Source organism: Amborella trichopoda, chromosome 9 (assembly GCF_054954075.1).
Source record: "Amborella trichopoda isolate Santa Cruz 75 chromosome 9, AtrichopodaSantaCruz75HAP2 v2.0, whole genome shotgun sequence".
NCBI classification, from domain to species: domain Eukaryota; kingdom Viridiplantae; phylum Streptophyta; class Magnoliopsida; order Amborellales; family Amborellaceae; genus Amborella; species Amborella trichopoda.
In genome coordinates this window covers 2,263,595-2,283,863 of record NC_142344.1, presented here as the reverse complement: position 1 = coordinate 2,283,863, position 20,269 = coordinate 2,263,595, and the positions used below count along the sequence as shown (strand labels likewise).

The 20,269-nt window shown below is 36.6% G+C and overlaps 2 protein-coding genes and 1 non-coding gene across 4 annotated transcripts; all 3 read right to left on the bottom strand.

The window, feature by feature from the left end:
* Nucleotides 1-1,145: 1,145 nt before the first annotated feature.
* Nucleotides 1,146-6,538, bottom strand: LOC18437637 (BTB/POZ domain-containing protein At3g19850). The gene is made up of 3 exons (XM_020669453.2): nucleotides 6,470-6,538; nucleotides 4,620-5,789; nucleotides 1,146-2,006 (listed from the first exon to the last, which is right to left on the bottom strand). The coding sequence occupies exons 1-3, from the start codon at nucleotides 6,530-6,532 to the stop codon at nucleotides 1,632-1,634; spliced, it is 1,608 nt and encodes a 535-aa protein (XP_020525112.1). The 5' UTR covers nucleotides 6,533-6,538; the 3' UTR covers nucleotides 1,146-1,631.
* Nucleotides 6,539-14,001: 7,463 nt separating this feature from the next.
* LOC18437636 (large ribosomal subunit protein uL2x) lies at nucleotides 14,002-20,269 on the bottom strand. Of its 2 annotated transcripts, none has more exons than XM_088847014.1 (3): nucleotides 20,019-20,269; nucleotides 18,371-18,836; nucleotides 14,002-14,618 (listed from the first exon to the last, which is right to left on the bottom strand). In XM_088847014.1, exons 1-3 carry the CDS (start codon nucleotides 20,089-20,091, stop codon nucleotides 14,273-14,275), a joined length of 885 nt encoding a protein of 294 aa, XP_088703140.1. In that variant the 5' UTR covers nucleotides 20,092-20,269; the 3' UTR covers nucleotides 14,002-14,272. The 2 variants fall into 2 exon arrangements, with proteins under 2 accessions (XP_088703140.1, XP_006847902.1); XM_006847839.4 differs by having other exon boundaries at nucleotides 20,219-20,269.
* On the bottom strand, nucleotides 17,016-17,101 carry LOC148780291 (small nucleolar RNA snoR118). Its single transcript, XR_016041826.1, has one exon. It is a non-coding gene; the product is annotated as a small nucleolar RNA snoR118 (small nucleolar RNA).

The window sequence follows — 20,269 nt, the reverse complement described above, 5'->3', positions numbered from 1 at the left end:
AGATATTTTTGAAGATATTTCTTGAAGAAGTATTTAGGTGAGAAGACAATTAAAAATAAAACTTATGCATTTTAATTAGAATATTTTGACCCTCTTAACGAAAGTATTTTTTTTTAACTATTTTTTTGGGTGAACTATTTTATTTTAGGGCTTTTTTTTGGGTGAATAATTTTATAAGTAGTTACGATCCTTTAAATGATATTTCCCCCCTAGATAATTCAGAAGCAAAGTCAGTGAACACAAAAGATCTTAGGGCAGTTGTGATAGGGTCTATATTGTGCCGTTGCTACCGTAGATGAAGACATAAAATTTAACTCGATGGGAACTAATATATTGCTGGGGAGCCTTTTAGGAAGCTGAAATACAGTTGAGTATCCCATCTTTCTCGCTCTCTCTCTCTCAAGTCTCAGCTACATGGAAAAAGCTCTTCCGTATGAAAGAAAAAATTTCAACAGCCTAAAGAAAAAGTCCCAAAACTGGTTTTTTAAACTGGGTTAGGGGTATAATTACAGGCGGCTAAATCTAGCCCGAACTCAAAATTATTTACAGAAAAAATTAATGTAAGGCTGCAACTTTAATGTGGAAGTACGATTCTCATAATCTACTATCTTTATTTTATTATTTTATTAGGATGATGTAGCTTTAAGACTATCTAAAAAAAAAAGTGCCGCTTTTTTAGAGTACATCAAATCTTCAGCGTCTACTTCAAATAAATATTGCATAGCATCATAATATTATTTCTGCAAGTACGTTGGTCACCTTATACAAACCCCACCCTTTTCTGAAAATCACTCATCTATGGCAGCAAGGCAGTTTCATATAGATCAAGTAATGTGCTTGAGGCGCGATCTAAGATTGGTTTTGATTTCAGAAAATAGAGCGCTAGAGATTTCTGTATTTTTCTATCTCCTTTTAAAATTTGATTTTACGCATTTTTAATTTATTTTCCCCAATCTTAACACCAGACAATTGAGTGTGAGTCTAGTTTTGCACCTGGAGATAATAAGAACAGTTCAGCTGTCCACCCTTTGACAGACAAAATCCTACCCCAAGGAGATAATGAAAACGACTTAACTGGAAGTAGCACAGCGGCCTCTTTATGCTAAAGCTTCATCATCCCTAGAATAAAAATGTGAGCTCATCACTTGGAAATTCTCCATCTTTCTCTTTCAACTAATATCAAAATTATCTGCTACACAGTAATTTTCCTTGAATCCAAAGAAAAAGTCTCGCATACAAAAACAAAGACAAACAGCTTATCTCATCATATACACATATATCATACAAATTACTTAAAAAAAAAAGAGAACAGGTTTTTCTTTTTTCATTTTTCATTTTTCATCCTATGATCTACTAAACCCCATCCCGGACATGGTGATGTGAAAAGGGCTAAAATCCCACCCAAAACAATTCCTGAAAACCAAGAGAAAGGTCGCAAAAGGAAGGTGGCTGTTCCCACGAGAACAGAGCATATGGGCAAGGGATTAGTTAAAAATCACGATGAGAGAAAATTGAATTTGAAACAGGAAAAGAACTAGAAAAAGTAAAGCTTCTTTGATGAGAGAGAGAGGGTTAAAAAGTAGAAAAATAAACATTTCTTTGATGATGAGAGAGAGAGAGAGCGAGAGAGGTCATAAGCAGAGCTTAGAGAAGAGCATGGTGTTTGTCAAGGGAGAAGTGAGCTTGGTGTTCCTTGAGAGCTTAGGCATCTGGCTCTGCATCTCTCTGCAAGCCTTCTCCAGCTCCACCACCCTCCTCTTCATCCTATCAACACTTGCCTTGACCTCTTCCTTCTTTTGTGGTCGGTTCAGAGGTGAACAAGGAGAGGACTGTGTTTTTCTGTGTAATTGGGGGCTGGATTGGCGCGAGACGAGAGCTTGAATGGCCAAACGTGGGGGAAAATTGGGGTTGTGGGCGAGGTGCCTACAAGCTCCATGAGAGAGCTTCTCAAAATTCAGGGACTTGCAGAGCTTTGCACGGTCCTCTGATGATAGCCCCTGGTGAGCCTGCAGAGAGAGACAGAGAGAGTGTTAGAGTTCAGCCACATTTAGACAGAGAGAAGGAAATCCTAGATATATTAAGAAAGAGAGACAGAGAGAGAGTTGGAGTTCAGCCACATTTAGACATAGAGAAGGAGATCCAAGAGATATCGGGTCTTTCTTAGAGAGGAAGATTCAGATCAGTTATTAGAGTCTCAATCATTTGTGTGTGTAATGAGTGTTTGTGTCTGTGCGCGCATGTGTGTTGTAGAACGAGAGAGAGAGATCGGAATCAGCCATTCTAGCCGGAGCAAAGGAGATTGATAGAGAGATTCAGTGATTTAGAGAGGGTGGTTCCCGAATTGTTAGTGTCAGTTATTTGTCTGGGTAACGCAGAGAGAGAGAGAGAGATAGTGATCAGCCATTCTAGCAGGAGAAGGGCAATTGAAAGAGAGATTCGGTGATTTTTAGAGAGGGCGATTCCCTCAACTCTTAGAGAGTTTCAGTCATTTGTGTATCACAGAGAGAGAGAGAGAGAGAGAGAGAGAGTTGAGTTCATTTTGGAGATAGTCAGAGAAATTTGTCTCCACTTCCACAATTTGGAAACTTTTATTAGATTATTGGCCAAAAAGGTATAAAATCACAAAAGCAGTTCAAAGTTCAAACCACTAAGTAAAAGAAGATTGGGATTTGGCCCTTAACCTTCAACAAGACCTAAAGCAGAGAGGGCAAAAGAAAAAGAGTGGTCATGTCCATAGTAGGAGTCACTTTAAATGAAAGGAATAGAAAAGAAATAAAAAGGACAGAGGATTTAATATAGCTGAAAGCAGTCATTTCAAAGCAGGAAAAGAAAAAGGCAAAGGGTTGAGTTATTGAATATAGACCTCAACACCAGCACAGCCATGAATCTAAAAGCTAGAATAACCTTGTGTTCTCTCAAAAGATGAAAAATGGATTCTGCACTATTACACCCCCAAAATCTTTTGTTTGTATGTTTTGGTGAAAGTTTGCATGGTTATCTTTTTTAGCATTTATTCGTGTATAATTTTACTAAGAAAAAAAAGTATAAAATGACTGTTTGCTTTTAATATAAGGTCACCATTACTCTTGTTTATTAGATTTCAAATCATGGGGTTGTGAGTTTGTCATTGATTAAATTTAAAGGTCAGAAAATATTTTTCAAACTTTATGACACACCCAATTCAACCAATTTGACATCCAAGGGCTAGTAGCAATTATGGCCTCCTTGTAACAAAGATCAATAGTCTCCTTGTAACAAAAATAAATAGTTTTACAGTGTATGGTCCATCTCACTAATGCCCATTTGCTAACATGTCACTATTTGTAGCAACTAATAAGTATCATATCACCCTGGCTGCATATTAATAGAGTTATTGGGGATAAGGTTTTGGCAAAGCCATGTCTTTAAGATTTGGTAAAGCCGCGTCTTAAAACATTATTGGAAAATGCAATTCCAGTGTTGCATGGAAATCTAATTTTTAGCTCCAAAAACAGAAGCCTAAAAACATACTCTCCCATTACCCCAAAAGCATGAACTTAGTTTGGTGCATTTTGAGAAACTCTTAACACAATTTATGAGACATTTCAGGTTTTGTTAGCTTTAAGTAAGGGACTTGTACTTTTCGGAAACAACCCCCTTGATTGGTATGCAAACTAAGGCTACGAGTCTCCCCCCTTTCTCACACTAAACTAGGCATATTATCTATTTCTCACTCTATTTTGTCCCATATTTTTCTGTCTTCCATCCCTCCCCATTGGTAAAGGAACACACAAACCTAGAGCCCCAAAAATCAAGGCACCATTTCACCATCAACCAGGCCCAACAAACATCGATATTCATTCCAAAAATATCACAACATTCCATACAATCACCAATCCTATCACACCGACCTTTCCATAGCAACTCCTTTGCTCCAAAAAATAATATATATATATATATATATATATATATATATATATATAACCAAATTCAGTCCTTTTAGCCTCAGAAAACAAAATAAATGAAACAAACCACCAAAGCATTAAGGAAAATTGTTTTATGTGGGCTGGACTGCATTTCTACATATGTAGTCCAGAAAATGTAAAGCATCCATCTTAAAGATGGATGCAAGTGTTCTATTTAAAAACAATGGAAATTAGCGGTCCAAATGTTATAGATTGCATGTCTTTAAAAATTATTACTTCTAACTTTTTTATTTTATTTATTTTTCATATTCATGATCTCCGTGTTATAGATTGCATGTCTTTAAAAATTAAGTCTTAAAGTTCATCTAAGAGGCCCACATTTCTACACATGCAGGCTTGGCCGGGTAGAAACCGGGTCACATGAATACGTGGAGATAGACAAGGTTAAAAAAAAAAGCCTAAACCCATCATTTCATGTATCTATTGAAAGACAGAGAGGTCAAAAGAAATGGCTAAACCCAACATGAGAGAGAGAATGAACTGAAGATACATGACATGTATGTGAAGCGCGAAAGCTCCAATGGAATATACCTAACCCAACAGGAGAGAGAGAACTCTGTAAGTAACATGAAATGTATGTAGAGACGAGAGGAGATCAAACGATACGGCTAAACGCCAAAACCCAATTAAAAAGAGAGAGAGAAAGAGGCTGACCTGAAGGTACATGTCAATGGCAGCATAAACCCCATCATGAGAGTCCCTGGCATAATCAGGTAAGCTCACCACCAGGGCCACAAACTTAGAGACCTTCAGGCTTGGGTCAGGGGCAATTTGGACCAAATATTTGTCAACCAACCTCCCCACTCTCTTCACCCTATCCATATCCGAACCCTCTCCATTACTACCCAAGAAAACCCTAACCAGCCTCAGAACCAGGCTCACATCATAAAAGCCACCGGATTTTCCAATACCACTTTTGTTGAAACCACTCGGTTTCACAAAACCAGAGACCAAAATGTCATCCAGAGTGGCTTGATCAAGCATGGAACCGATTAATTCCTCTACCTTTTGCCTGCAATCCTTGTTACCCTCAAAACCAGAAACGACCCTTAAAACCCCAAATAAACCCCTGCAAGAAAAACCGCTTTTCCTCAAAACCACCCCTGAAACAGCAATTTCGCTAATACCGCTGTAACCTTCTATCGATCCGGAACTGCCTCGTGTCAGTACGGCATACCTTAGGTAATGGAGTAGAAAGCGGGAAAGTAACAGAGAATCCACGCCGTTACGCCTCATGGTAACTGACAACCGTTGGATTATAACGGGGCTTAACGCCGTTAGGTCATCAAACCACCACGGCCTCGACCCCCGTTTCGTAACGTCAGGGGAAAACCGGAAACCGGATATATCAGGTGAAGACGAAGCAGAGGAGGAAGAAGAAGAAGAAAGCGGTTTTCCGTAATGGTGTGGGAACATTCCATCGGAGTTGACTGCGATTCGGTTCAGGAGCGAGTCAATGAGCTTGTCTAGGAGGCCTGACGAGTCCGCAACACTGACGAAGGATTCGCATTGCTTTAACGCCGCTAAGGTGTCGTTGAAGGTCCAGTAAAAGAGGCCTTGGAGAAAGGTTTGTGTCTGGTTCAGTAGGTTAAAGGATGAGAGCTTCGAGTTCATTTCCATGGCGATAGAGATACAGAAGAGGAGGGCAACGTTCTTTGTTGAGATGTGGATTTTGCCATTGTTGTAGCAGAACCTTGATGCCAGCTCGAAGCCATGGGCGCCACCTGGTATATCGTTGATCTTGATGATGGGATTTAGGGTCAGTGTTTCTCTTTCTTGATTTAGAAGCTTTCTGAATCGGCCTGAGTATGATGAGATTATCCTCTGAGAATGAAGAAACAATGAAGAGAAGAGATTAGATGAAGGTTTACCTTTCAGTTACTATAAATGAAAAGAAATTGCAGAAAGAAGCGTACTTAATCGTAGCAGTTAATGCAAAAGGAAAAGAACTTCGTAAAGATGCTTTCGCAAGAAATAGAAGTATTAACTGTAAATGGAAATAAAATGCAGAAATAAACCATTACATTATTGTCCAGTGTTTGATTGAAACTTTGAATCCATTAAATTTCTATTAGTAGAAATAAATCTCAGAAAGAAGGACTTATGCAATGTCGCTGTTACAATGAACTACAAATGCGCAAAGGACATGCCAAAGTGGCGATTCAACCCCTAAAACTGCTGAGAAATCCACTGGGACGAATAAATTCCATAATAAGCAGCAGTTTCAATTGTCATTAAATCTGAAAAGGATTTAAAGAGAGATGGATTCACAGAACCTTCTCCAGAGGCATAGTAAATAGAATTGCTCTCTGTGTCATTTAAGGCTACCATAAATGGAAAGAATTTGCAGATGATTGTAAGAGGATTCTGTTAAAGAAGTCATAAAATGGGTACAAGTAACATAACAGGAATCGCTTGTGAAATCATTTACAGTTGCTATAAATAGAAAGAAATTGCAGGCAATTGCTGACATGAGAGCTAAGACTTTTTCGCCATTTACTTACCTTATTTACAAAGAATGTGGAATGGCCATTGACAAGAACTTGCAGATCACAGGGCTCTGGCATGGCGCTTAACTGAAGAGAGAGAGAGAATGTGAAGAGTGAGAAACAGAAGTTTGGAGCGCGAGTTTTATATTCCTTTTCACTTTCTTGTATTCCGTGTTTTGATATTTCGGAAATTAGAGGGAAAATTTATTATTGCTGCTATTAATATTTATTTGATTTTTCTCTGAGTTTATGGAAATTGATATTAATGAAGCAGCATGCCGCCAAATTAATAGGCTTAAAGTCAATGGGGAATGTGTAGTTATTGTTATATTACTGAGTGGTCTTTTTGTCGCATTCGGCGGTTTTGTTTGTGTCCGCCCGCGAGGGGCATTTGGGTCATGTGAGATGTTTGCTTCCCTCTCTTTTTTCTCTCCCTTTCAATACTGAAAATCTTTATTATGAAAATTTATTTTTATCTTTAATTATAAAATTTAAATTTAATTTATAAACACCTAAAAATTACCGGTTTGAAAATATATTACAAAATGCACTATTTTCACAACTTAAAATCCATTTTGTCAATTGTCCATACATCTTGAAGTTGAGATGATCAATTCTAGGATCTTTTAGCATCAAAATAACCTCTTCAAGTGAAAATTTTAATGTTCACTCTAACTTGATTGTTTAGAGCCTCGCACTTATATAAATTTTTTTCAGATGTAAATTTGTTCATTTGATCTCTCTTTCTTTCTTTAGATCAGTGTTCACAAAATGAACCAGAACGGTTAATCGGACATGGGCTTGGAAGCGATTTAACCGGCCTAACCAGTAAATCGGTTGAATAAGTTCGGAACAATCAAAAAAATGTTAAAAAAAAAAAAAAAAACATCTACTAAAATATGAAAAGCATATAAAGAATGCGATTAAAACAAAACACGCTCAAATGAAATTGAAAATTAATGAAAAAATGAATTTTAACAAGTCGATTTGTGTCTAGGGGTATTTTTTATTTTTTTTGAAAATATAGGAAAATATAAAAGTGAGTATCAATGACCAAAATATTTTTTAATCTTTACCATAATGTAATTAATATTAAAATAGTGTTAAAAAAATGACTTGGCCAACTCTTTTTTTTTAAAGAAAATTATCTTGTACATAATACAAACCCTTATTTTTATCAATTAAGTAGTAAATGACATGATCAACTAAGTAGTGAATGGCATATAGTTTTAAATGACATGATCAATTAAGTAGTAAATGGTATATGGTTTTTTAACCACCCAATTAATTAGTAAATGGCATAAATTAAAGCAGAAAGCGTTGGCGATAGGATTCGAACCCTGATTCATATAAAACCAACAAAGCTAATCAATAAACGACTTTAATGTATTTGATTTGAATATGAAGTATTATTATATTAAAAGTTTAAAATAATGAGTGACCACCAAAACCGGCCAAAATTGGAACCAGTCGCTAGCCACTTCCAATCTAACCGACCGATTAACGATTAGATCGGCCAGTTTTGTGAACATTGCTCTAGATGACCATTTGTTCATTAGATCTCTTTCTCATGGACATTATATTTATTCATTTTGATCCCACCCTCTCACACATATACACTATATTAAGATATGCTCTGTTTGTGTGCTCTCTTTCTCTCTCTATAACTCCATTGATTCTCTCTACACGTCCATTTATTTGTTCATTCTTGTATTTTAAAATCCGGCGATTCTTAATTTGGATTGCCAAATATCGATGGAAAATCGGTTGGAAACAAACCGGTTTTAAAATGATATAGGTCCCGACCCAAATATGGGTGGAAAATCACTTGGGATCGATCTATGATATAGGTCTTGATCCAATTACCTCTTATACCTCCCGCTATATATCTATATAATTTTTTTAGGCTTATCCACTGCTTTGTTATAACCTTGGTCTAACATGGGCATTTAGATAATGTTATTTTTTAGTGGATTAATAGGGATTACAAGCCTTTACTCATTTTAGAAATAATTATCGATTTTCGAATGCGTTCGTGAAAATAAAAACTTGGACCTCAACCCCATTCCTGTATTTAAGTAATGTTAGTCAAAGGCTGTTTTGTTTTTATCACCAAAGCCAAGAATTTTTGGTCTTCTCCTAAATTTCTGCATTTTCCTCTTCTTAAATACTAAGGTGGAGGATTATTGTTCAGTTTATATGAGGTTGCCGCCTTACAATGAAAAGTAAAGCCGCATCACCGAAACCTACCGCGGAGTACTGTTGTGGAATTCGAAAACCCTTTAAATTCATGAGGTTGTAACATATTATCTCGAGCGTCCTCCATTTTTTAGTGTTTATAGATTTGCACTTTGAATTTCATGATGGGAGGTAGAGCTAGATTTTTCAAGCCAGTGTGGCGATTTCCGGTGCCGGATCATCACTTTTCAGTGGTGTTTGAATGGTGCGGCCTTAGATTTTTCATGAGCCCGATGCCTTATGCAAATTGCACCCTATCATTGAAAAAGTTTATATAATATCACAAGCTTATACTATTGAAGTATGGTGCATTTAAACAGTTCTCTAGAAGAGAGTGTTCCGCTATTCGAGAACTCCCCAATTGAAGAAATGAAGAAATTTTTTTTTTCAAATCTTAAAAATAGTACATCTTGTAACAAGTTATCTAAGCCGTCTATTTTCAAGATTTTCAAAGTGTTTATATATTTTTAAATTTTAAATTTCACAACTGGGGATGAATATATACTTTTCAGCGATCGTAAGGTTTATGACACTAGATTTACATCTCATGCAAATTCAAATGTGTGCTCGACACTCGAACTACATCTCCAAGCAAAATTTAGAAATATGCCTTACAATAATATATACTATAGGTCTAACAAGGGCGATCACATTAAACTTTTTCTTAACCTATTTCATGCTCGGTTAAAAGGGTATGATTGTGTTAGGTAGATAGCCAACGTAAAAATTTTGCCAAATTTTACTTGAACATACGAAAAATTGTAAATTTTGGGGGCATTTTAGTCTTCAACTCCCACTCCATTTCTTAGTATGCAACAACATTTTCCTACAAGGATGGTAGGGCACCATAATCTCATGACACACTCTCTCTCTCAAATCACTCTGTAAATATCCTGAAAAACCCATGGCCAAATCACAAGCTCTTACCCCAGGACTATGGGAACTCTCTCTCAAACGCTTATTCTCTCTGTCTTCTCTCTATTATCTGCAACTACCAGTGTTTCTGCTACGACGCATATAGTTGGAGATGATCATGGATGGACCCTAAGCTACAACTACCAAAAATGGTCCATGGACCACCGATTCCATGTTGGTGACGAACTGGGTAAACCCTTCCCCTAATTTTAGCTTCATTCATTTTCTTTTATCAAGCGAACACATAATAAATGGAAAAGTTTATATAGAGCCGAGGCTCTAAACAATCAAATTAGAGCTTCATTAGAAGAGATTGTTTTGATGACCAAATATCCTCAAATTGATCATCTTTACATCAAGATGCATGGCCATGAGAAAAAAATAGATTTCAAGTTATGAAAATAATATATTTTGTAACACATTTTTTGACCGTTAATTTTCAAGATTTCATAGATCTGTCGATCTACATTATTTTTAAAGCTTTAAATTTTATAAATAAAGACCAAAATATATTTTAAAGCCATCACAAAGATATCCACTATTGAAACCACATTTCTCGACACTATTAGAAGGTAAGCTCTCATTTGATTGTTTAGAGCCTAGGCTCTATAAAAACCTCACCCCATGCGTAAATACGTACTAGTTTCTTACCGATAAGAGAAATAAGAAGAAGAAATCTCAGTAACAGTTTCTCAAAAAAAAAGAGAGATAAGAAGAAAAGCTTCATTTTCTGCACTCTCTCTCTCTCTCTCTCTCTCTCTCAAGTTGCAAAATCATCTCATACCAGCATATTTGAAGTACCAAAATCATCTCATACTAGTGTCTAAAAAAGTTGAGGTGTGTATAAGGTGTTAACATTAAATAATCAAAGTAAAGCGCACCGTCAAATTTAGTCGGAAGAGGAATTCTTAGGATTGCTTTAAAAATCCATTTTTATATTTAATTACGAAATTTAAAACTCTAAAAATAGTGTAAATTAAGTAGATCTACTTGAAAATATTAAAAATAGACTGTCTAGGTATTGTGTTACATGATATATTATTTTTAAGACTTGAAATACATTTTTTTCTCCATATTTTTACATCTTGGAGTTGAGATCATCAATTGAAGGGTTCTCCAACATCGGAAAAACATTTTTGTGACGGATTTTTAAGATGCTCCTTGCTTCTATAGTACAAGGTTAACAAAACTTTTCCCTTTTTAAAATATTGGAATAGCATACTTCTTCTAGAGCACACTCATATGGGGATATACTTTAGAATCACTGGACGAGTATTTTCAAAAATTCTTAGGATTGTCTGAGAGTCCCTTTTCATCTCTAATTTTTCAATTTTAAACTCCCAAAATGGTTCGAATCAAGTAGATCTATAAACATGTAAAATTCTTGAAAATGGACGGTCAAGATAATGTCTTGCAAGATACACTATTTTTTATATTCAAAATCCTTTTTCTTTTATTTTTTTGCATTTATAAATCTTGATATCAATATGATCGCTTAGAAAGTTTTCCAATATTAAAAAAAATAGGCCACTAAAACGTTTAGGTCCAACCATCCAAAAATTAGATGTCTTTATTCAGTATTAAGATATTATTTCTTCAAGCACTTTTAAAGTGCTTCTTTTTTTTTTTTTTTTGAAAAAGAATACAAGAGACCATTTATTTTTTTGATACAAAAAGGTCACAATCACTTTTATCCATCAGATTTTAATCAGATGGTTGTGAGTATATCATTAACTATACCCCAAATTCAAAACAAAAAAATTCTCGAACTTTATGACACACCCCCAAGCTGTTCAATTTGACATCTAATCGATAGTCTCAATTGTGACCTCTTTGTAACAAAAATAAATGGTCTCATAGTATACGAACCCTTTTTCTTCTTTTTGTATGTTCTTTTATCTCTGTAGCATGAGAAGCACGCATTTTAAAAAATTTAGGATATTTCCAAATTTGGCCAGTTTCATAAGCATGACACTAGAACAATGTTTTCCTCTAAACTTTTGGCAGTGTTTAAATACAATGCGAGTCATCACAGTGTAGTGAGAGTTAATGAGACAGCTTTCACAAATTGCATAAAGGAGCCAAATTTGGGGATAGAAAGGTCTGGACATGATACCATAAGCCTGGAGGAAGAGGGCCAAAGATGGTACATTTGCGGTGAGGACATCCATTGTGAATTAGGGCAGAAGCTGCAGATTAAAGTACTCCTGGCTTCAAGGAGGAAGCTTTGATATCAGTGGCAGAACACCTTCTATGGGTTTTATTTGGTGGTGTCTACTTAGCTCCCCTGTTTCTCTCTCTCTCAGCCTTTGATATCAATAGAAAGAAGGAAGCTGAAGAGTCTTCCATAGTTTTGCTCCTCTGTTTCTCTCTCTCTCTCTCTCTCTCAGCCTTTGATATCAATAGAAAGAAGGAAGCTGAAGAATCTTACATAGTTTTGGACTTCTCTCGTTCTGTGTATGTGTGCCTGTGAGTGGCACCCCCTTTCTGTCTAATCTAAATGGATGGTTATAATGTTACAAGTTAGCCTCTCCTCTCACAAGTCATAATCTGATGCTGATCACAGCTCGTTAGTATTTTATTTTATTTATTATATAAACAATTTTAATAAGTCGTACCCACTTCTCATAGAGGCGCACCAAGTAATTTAAAGAAAAAAAGTCCAAGGATAGAACAATTTAGTAATGTTGTGAGATTCGCTTAGGGGTTTTTTTTGGTTTGATGAGAAAAATAAAGCAATTAGGTGTTTCAGTTGATTCGGGAGAAGATTTTAAACTTTTTTTTAAAACAAATAATATAAAAATAAATTATATATTATATATAAAATAGAGCAATGAATTCATGTAACCGTTGTATAGTAATATGATGCAACAACGTTAAAAAACCATCTTATGGCCATTTGTTTGATCCCAAGTTTGAAATATACACTCTTTTTATGCTAATGAACAATTATAATATATATATATATATATATATATATATATATATTTGAAAAGATAACCTAGAAAATACTTTTTTTAGCCCAATTAACATAGGCTATTCATTTGGGTGAGATGTTTAAATCTAAACCCTAGAAGGATTTTTTCATTTCCAATTTTTTTGGATGGCTTAATTATCATTAGATGAACAATGTTAAGAAAGAAAAAAAAACGATTTTTATAAAGGCTAAGATCTTGAAATTCACAAAATGAATGGACTAGATTCATTTTTGTAGGGAACTCATTTTGACCCTATCTAGGTTGAAATTGAAGTTTTTTTTGAGGGGGATTGATTATTGAGATGAAGAGAATGTGTGTGCAAAATTTGGAGTCATATAAATACCACAAACGTTGTTTTTTAAAAACATTGTTGCATTATATTATAATACAACCGTTGTATTATACTATAATACAACCGTTGCATTTTATCATTGTTGTATACTATGATAAACCGTTGCATTAGATCATTGTTCTATAAAATAATGATGTACATTAAAATTAATATATATATATATATATATATATATATATATATTTTTTATATAGATATTCTTTTTCTGATCGAAACAGCCTGAAACTTCGGCCGAAACAGACTGAAACAACAACACCACACTTCTCTTCGCTTTGGTTTATGCTTAAAATCTTAAGTCTTGAGCCTCTTCGGCCGAAGAGGAGCTAATTTAATAACATTGCAAATTAGAGCTGCATTAACGGTGGTGTATAGGCAAGCAAAACAGGCCCTAAAAGATCTACACGAATAGGAATGGAGTAGACAATGGAGAGAGGATCAGTACAACACCATTAAAACTCTTTAACGATCGTTAATCCAGATTGCCAAACTAGATGGGAATTACCTAAGACCAAACCAATTTTTTTAAACATTTGAAAATCTTGAAAATGATAATGCGTTGCCATGATACTATTTTTAAGACTTGAAAATCTTTTTTTTTCTCCATATCAATGCATCCCAATGTCGAGATGGTCAAAGGAATATTTTTCTAATATCAATATATCCTTACTCAAAAAGGATTTTAAAGGTGCATCCTAGTTCTACATTTTATGGTATCTTACAGAAGCTTTTTCCTCTTAACATGTTACCTTTCTCACTTATAACCCAAAAACATAAATTCATGTGACTTGCAAAAATAAGCATTTCAAAGTTGAAATAAGGTGAACTATGATAAAAAAAAATGGCAGAAAGGGATAAAAAAACTCAACCAATACAACAAATTTAAGATGGAGAATAACATCTCCGAGGAATATCTTGTCAGAATCCACCCACTTTAAATAGAAGACGGACATCAATCACAACCCATAGAGAAAGAATCCACAATCCACAAGTGATAGACAATTACACATCACAAGCCATCAATCAGAGAGAGAGAGAGAGAGAGAGATCACAAGTGCCTCACAAAAGAGGAAACTTTTAACTAAATTACTTATAAATGCAACCTCCAAGAGGGATATAAAGTCATAACAACTTGAGCTATCAAAAGAGATGAAAAGTCTCAACATCTTCAACCAAAACATGCATTCAAATGAACCAAAATCTGATAAATGTCCACTAAACTAAGAATCCTCTTAGTCTCGCCCTCCCAAAAACAACAAAATTCGAGACAAAATGTCAAAAGAGAAACAGGGGGCAACAAAGAACACTAAATGAGAAACAGCAAGAGAAAGAAATGCATTATGCTCCTTTGTCGGCCTTGGAAGCAGTGGCAGCAGCCTGTCCACGAAGACGCCCAGTTCTTCTAGCAGCAATAAGACCAACCTTTTGACCAGGGGGAGCATCCCTCCTAACAGTACTGGCATGACCAATGTGTTGATGGTTACCACCACCATGGGGATGCTCGACTGGGTTCATGGCCACACCACGCACCTTAGGCCAGCAGTTGCGCTTCACTCTGAACTTGTGGTATGCGTTCCCAGCCTTGAGGAGAGGCTTCTCTGTCCTTCCACCGCCTGCTACTTGACCAATCATGGCACGGCACCCGCTTGGTACTACTTTCTTTGCACCTGATGGGAGCTTGATCCTGGAAAAGTGAGACAAACAAGTCAATGAATGATTAGGAAAAAATGAGGAAGCCATCTCTCCCTCTCTCTCTCTCTCTCTCTCTCTCTCTCTCTCTCTCACACACACACACACACACATATATATGCGCACACAAGCGAAGCATAGAAATTAGAAGCGAGATTTGAAATCTCAAATATACCAAAATTAGTAAATGTTGTAAATTAAAACAAAACCATGCATATACACCACAAAAACCTGAAACTTCCAATAATTGGTACAACATATCCATTTAGGTTCATAAACTTAAACGAATTTTCCTCTTAAAAAATTAAATAAATATGATTAAGAGGAACGAATCAAGTGACTGTCACATATCCTATGTTTAAAGGATAAATGTATAATCACATAATAGATCAGAAACTAGTTCAACGGTGTCAATAAAAATCGAGTTCATAGGCCCATCAACAGTCAAACAAATAACAGATGATAATAGAAAAATAGATTTACATATCCAGCTTGTATGCCCAACAAGGTTGAAAAAATCGGCCGCCTAGGGCCTCGCAGCAAATCCGCCTAGGCGTAGCTTAGGCAGGTGGCTCTAGGCAGGCATGTCCAAGGCAGGTGGCTCTAGGCAGGTATGTCCAAGGTGCCTAGTGCCTGCCAACCCCTTCAAAAAAAACCCACATTGAAGAGAAAAAAAAAAGTTGAAAGGCCTATCTAAGGCCTCTTTCTCTCTCTATCTCTATCTTTTTCTCTCACTCTCATGGGCCCATGTGCTCTCTACATATAAAAGAAACAGAAGAAGATAGCCTCCAAGCGTTTGATGTGAGACCTACATTTCTCTTACATGCACACAAGCACATATGTACACAAAGACACAACAGACCCATGTGCACTCTCTTTATATGCAAGAAGAAGATGACATCCAAGTGTTCGATGCAAGTTCCCTCCCTCTCTCTCTCTCTCTCTCTCTCTCTCTGGACATATTAGAAGAAAATGAGCATACCCCAAGGTGGTCAAGACCTCACTCCCACACACGTGCTCTGACACACGGACACACACACACAACATATGCCATCCCACCTCAAACAACCCTCCCTCGAGGCCCCAGGGCCGCCTTGGCGGTCAAGGCCCCTAGCCAACTAGGCAGCCGCCTCCACCTTTTTTAACATTGATGCCCAGCAACAGCCAATTCAACAAACTTACAATAGTACTAAAGATCAATATACATCTCATTGATCACCACCCACAATCCAGCAAACACACCCTCTCCTAACAGAACAGTGCAGATAGATAAGTTTACATAGCAGTTTCAAACATTCATGAAAAGCATTTGAATCCAAAGCATTCAGCACAGTCATAAGTATCTAATGCGTGCGGAAGAGAGAGTGATATAGTACAGGGTGATACCATGGCAGACACTTTGAGCTTGACAGGTGTTTCATTTTGAGGGGTTAATCATTTCAAAGATGTATCATTCATCAAACCTAAGTGTTCTATTTTCACAAAAGTGTGCAGAAAAACATCAACACATTATGATCCAACCCATTACATTGCAACGGAGATCACCCAATAGAGAAATAATCTAGGGATTAACAAAAGAAAGAGACAGAGAGAGCCCTTAAATTTTTCACTCCCACAGGTGAGAGAAAGAGCCCTTGAATTATCTGACTTCATTTAATCAGTTGATATGACACATGTGAGCAATATCATAATGATGCCAGAAATTTACCAGACCAATATCCATTTCGCAGACTCTGATATATATCAAGAAGACTTATTTCACATCCACATGAAGCGGATACTCAAAATGATGCACAAGCACAGAAGCACCTCTAATGGTCCAGATTAAAAGGACATAAAATTGACAGCCACAATTTTCTATTCCATTTTACATTTTTTCCCCTGCAAACGGTTTTAAAGTTAAGTCCATACTTATCAATCAGGTGCATCTATAACAAATATTGAAAATAATTTATTACAAATAAATTGACCAAAGTAACTTGATTATTTCATGGTATTTGGTCTATTTATTCTTCACAAGTAATTTTTTGATATTTTCTTAGGTGTGCCTGATTGAGTAGTGTATACAACTGAATTTTAAATTCAATACAATTTGTAGAAAAAATTAAAATTGAAAAACAAAATGAACTCATGACAAATCATGTTTTATTTCGAATCTTAACTGTAGAGAAGGTGCTTGTGCATATTTCAGCATCCACATTATGTGTAGGGCTGAGAATTCTTCAGATCTGATCCGGATCCACCCAGATCCAGATCCGAATCCAAAACTATAGGATACGAATCCGGATGATCGGATCAATTCCAATTTTGGTGTTAATCCAAGGCCCTCCTATTTAAGTTAATTTCGATTTTGGTGTTTTTTTTGCCACTCTTGGCTGTTGATTGCGTGCTATGGTCAGACAATGCTTTCTAGGCAAATGCATTTCCATCAATTCGCAAGCGAAAATTGCTCAGAGCCCAGTGCATCTCATCATTCATTCACAACATTCCAAATTCTTAGGGCCAAAAATAAAGGAACAAAAGCCCAAACCAAAGAGACGAATATTAATAAATATTAAAAAGTGAGAATAAACTATGGAATTTTTTTTCAGGAAAATCAAAATCGTGCTACTCCCTATTTTCGTCTTGTTGAATAAACATGACAAAAGATGTGGAAAATAGCAAAGGAAAAACAGAGTCCTCAGTCACATGCAAAGCTGTCATCAGAGAGAAATCAGGTCTCAAAGATTATAACTACATCACAGGACCCGCATTTATACTCCAATCCATTAAAAAACAAAATTAATTCAAAAAAACCTTTCATAAAAGGACTGTAACCAAGGAGTCTCAAGCTAAGGAGGTAAAATTAAGGGTTTTAGGTTCATTTGAAACCTAAAACCCATCGGAGGCTATTTTGAAGAGAGAAAACCCCCCAAAAAAATATTTCTACTTGACCACCTACATTCTGGGCACCCGCCTGGGTGCCTGCCTAGGCGCTAGGTGGCCCGGAGCCCCCTGACCGCCTAGGAGCCGCCTAACGCTTTTTGAAACACTGGTCTCGAGCCAGTTAAAACAGTAAACTCAAGGAGGCCACAGCCACTCCTGCAAGAGGAGAGGGGAGAGTCTTTTACTTGAGAATAGCGGCAAGAGAGAGAGAGAGAAAGACTTGTTTACTTAAGAACAGCGGCGTGCTATCAAGTGTCTTTTGGAGCTAGGGTTTCCACAGTGATATATAGATGAAAAATTTAGCATGGAGCCCCAATCTTTTCTACAAATGATGCAGCTTTCCCCCCCAATCTTGGACCCAAATTCGGATCCCGATCGGATCTACCTGTTCCCGGATCCAATCCAAATTTCTATTTGGATCTAATATTTGGATCCAAATCTTGGGTCCATATCCCGATCCGAATCGAATCCAAATTTCGGGTTTCAAATCCAGAGCAGATAAATTCTCAGCCCTCAGCCCTATTCATGTGGACTCTATACTTTACCTATCAAGAAAAAACCTAACACAACACAAAGACTCCCAACAAGTCTTTGACAATTTGAACACCCAAAATAAGATAATACAAATATGACAACAAGATATAGAGGTCAAGTATCCAAACAAAACAGAACAAGAAATAGAGGTCAAGTATCCAAACAAAACAGAACAAGAAATTCAGATAAAAAAAAAAAACCCACTAAACAACACAATGCAAAATCATAATAATAGATATAAACTCCTCATCCAAAAAGGAAAAAAAAAAAGGCAGAATAAGAACCCACCTGGTGGTACCATTGTCAGGGTTGTGGCTGATCACAATGCAATAGTCCCCAGATGCCCTGGCAAAGGATCCACGGTCCCCAGCATGGTGCTCAACGTTGCACACGACCGCACCCTCAGGGATTGAACGCAAGGGGAGTACATTCCCAACAATCAGATTGGCCTTCTTACCACAGTACACAAACTGACCTGTGTACATTCCCTCTGCTGCCACAAAGAGCTCCTTCTGGATCTTGTAGCGAAATGGGTGGCGAAATGAGACTTTGCAGAGTGGTGCTCCACGACCAGGGTCATGAATGACATCAGTCACGACCCCCTTGAGGTAACCATTGCGCTCACCATAGTCGAGACTACGGAAACGAGCTGGGCCCTTGCGATGGTGGGTGTGGGACTTGAACACAGAGCCGGCACCCTTCCTCTGGGCTCTGATGACACGACCCATGATATCTAATTGTGGTGTTGATGCTCCTGATTAGAGAAACAGGTGAGTTCTTTGGATGAGCGAGAGCGAGAGAGAGAGAGAGGGTGGTGAATACAGCACGGGAATTTTGAAGGTAGGTTTTCCTTGTCTTGAGATTTTCTGACACCGTCGATTTCTAAATAAATGCTGTAATTACACTTAGAACGTGCAGAGAAGTGAAATTTGAATGTGGTTATAGTAGTCCCACTTTTTTGGAGTGGCAGAGCCAATATGCCATTGATTCTAAAGGAAATCCATAATTTCAGTTGCTACATACAGAAAAGTGAATTTAGAATGTGTTTTCTTAGAATTAGGGTTTAAAGATGAAGAGATTAAGAAAATACTAGCAGTTTTTTAAATCAATAACATTAACACAGTTAATTATAAGCTTTGGCAGTATATTTGAGCGAGAAGATATTTATAGAAAGAGAAAGACAATGGAATGAGATTTTGAGAAAGGTTTTGTTAGCCTTTGCAATGAAACTAATAAACTGCCATTGTTTTAGAAATTAAAGTAATATGGGGTTTAGTAAACATAAAGTTACTAAATACCTAGGGTTTCACTGGGGGTTTCTGATTTTAGACAGAGTGAATGAGAGGTGAATCAAGGAGGTTGAGTGAGACAAGACCATCGGTTTTAGAAATCAAACTTTTGATGTAAATGGGTCCCAATGAAGAGTAAAGCCCCTCCCCTCCATATTCAATTCATATTTACTGCAAATTTGACAATAATCATTTTTAACCAATAAAGTTTTTCAGTTCCCCCCTCCATATTGCAGAAAATCCAGATTGATAGGAGAGAGAGAAAAAGAGAGAATCGTTTCAGCTTCACACAATTTATTTTCAGTGGGTTTGAAAGTTACAGAGGAAAAGCAAATATGGCATGCATTTCAGATAAAACAATCACTTAATAAACTTTTTATAAATTTCCTGCAAAACCATGACGTCAGATTCAAATGGTATTATAACAGAATCTACAACTATTTCAATAGAAATACAAAGACGTATGACCATATCTAAATGCAGTAACAAAAGATTCAAGTAAAACATTCACTAATTGACCCATGTCATACACATATTGCTAGATTATTTTGCAGGATTTCTTCAAAGTAGTTCTTTTTTCTTCAAGTTACAGAGAGATCAAGTGTGATATCCATCTCAAAAACATAACAATAGTAACATGCTAAAACCTGATAACTTCAGGATCATGAAGAGCATAGAAATGGTAATGTACTTCACCAAATATATTGATAATATACACATCGATGACACATTATTCAGTTAAAACAGCGCATGGAATAGGACGGATTCATTTCAGATAGAGAGAGATGACAAGCGGTGCAGAGAGAGAGAGAGAGAGAGAGAGAGGGAGAGAGAGAAAGAAACGTACCTTATGATTCTTGTTCCTATAAGCTGCAGAGACCTTAAGGGAGAGAAGCAC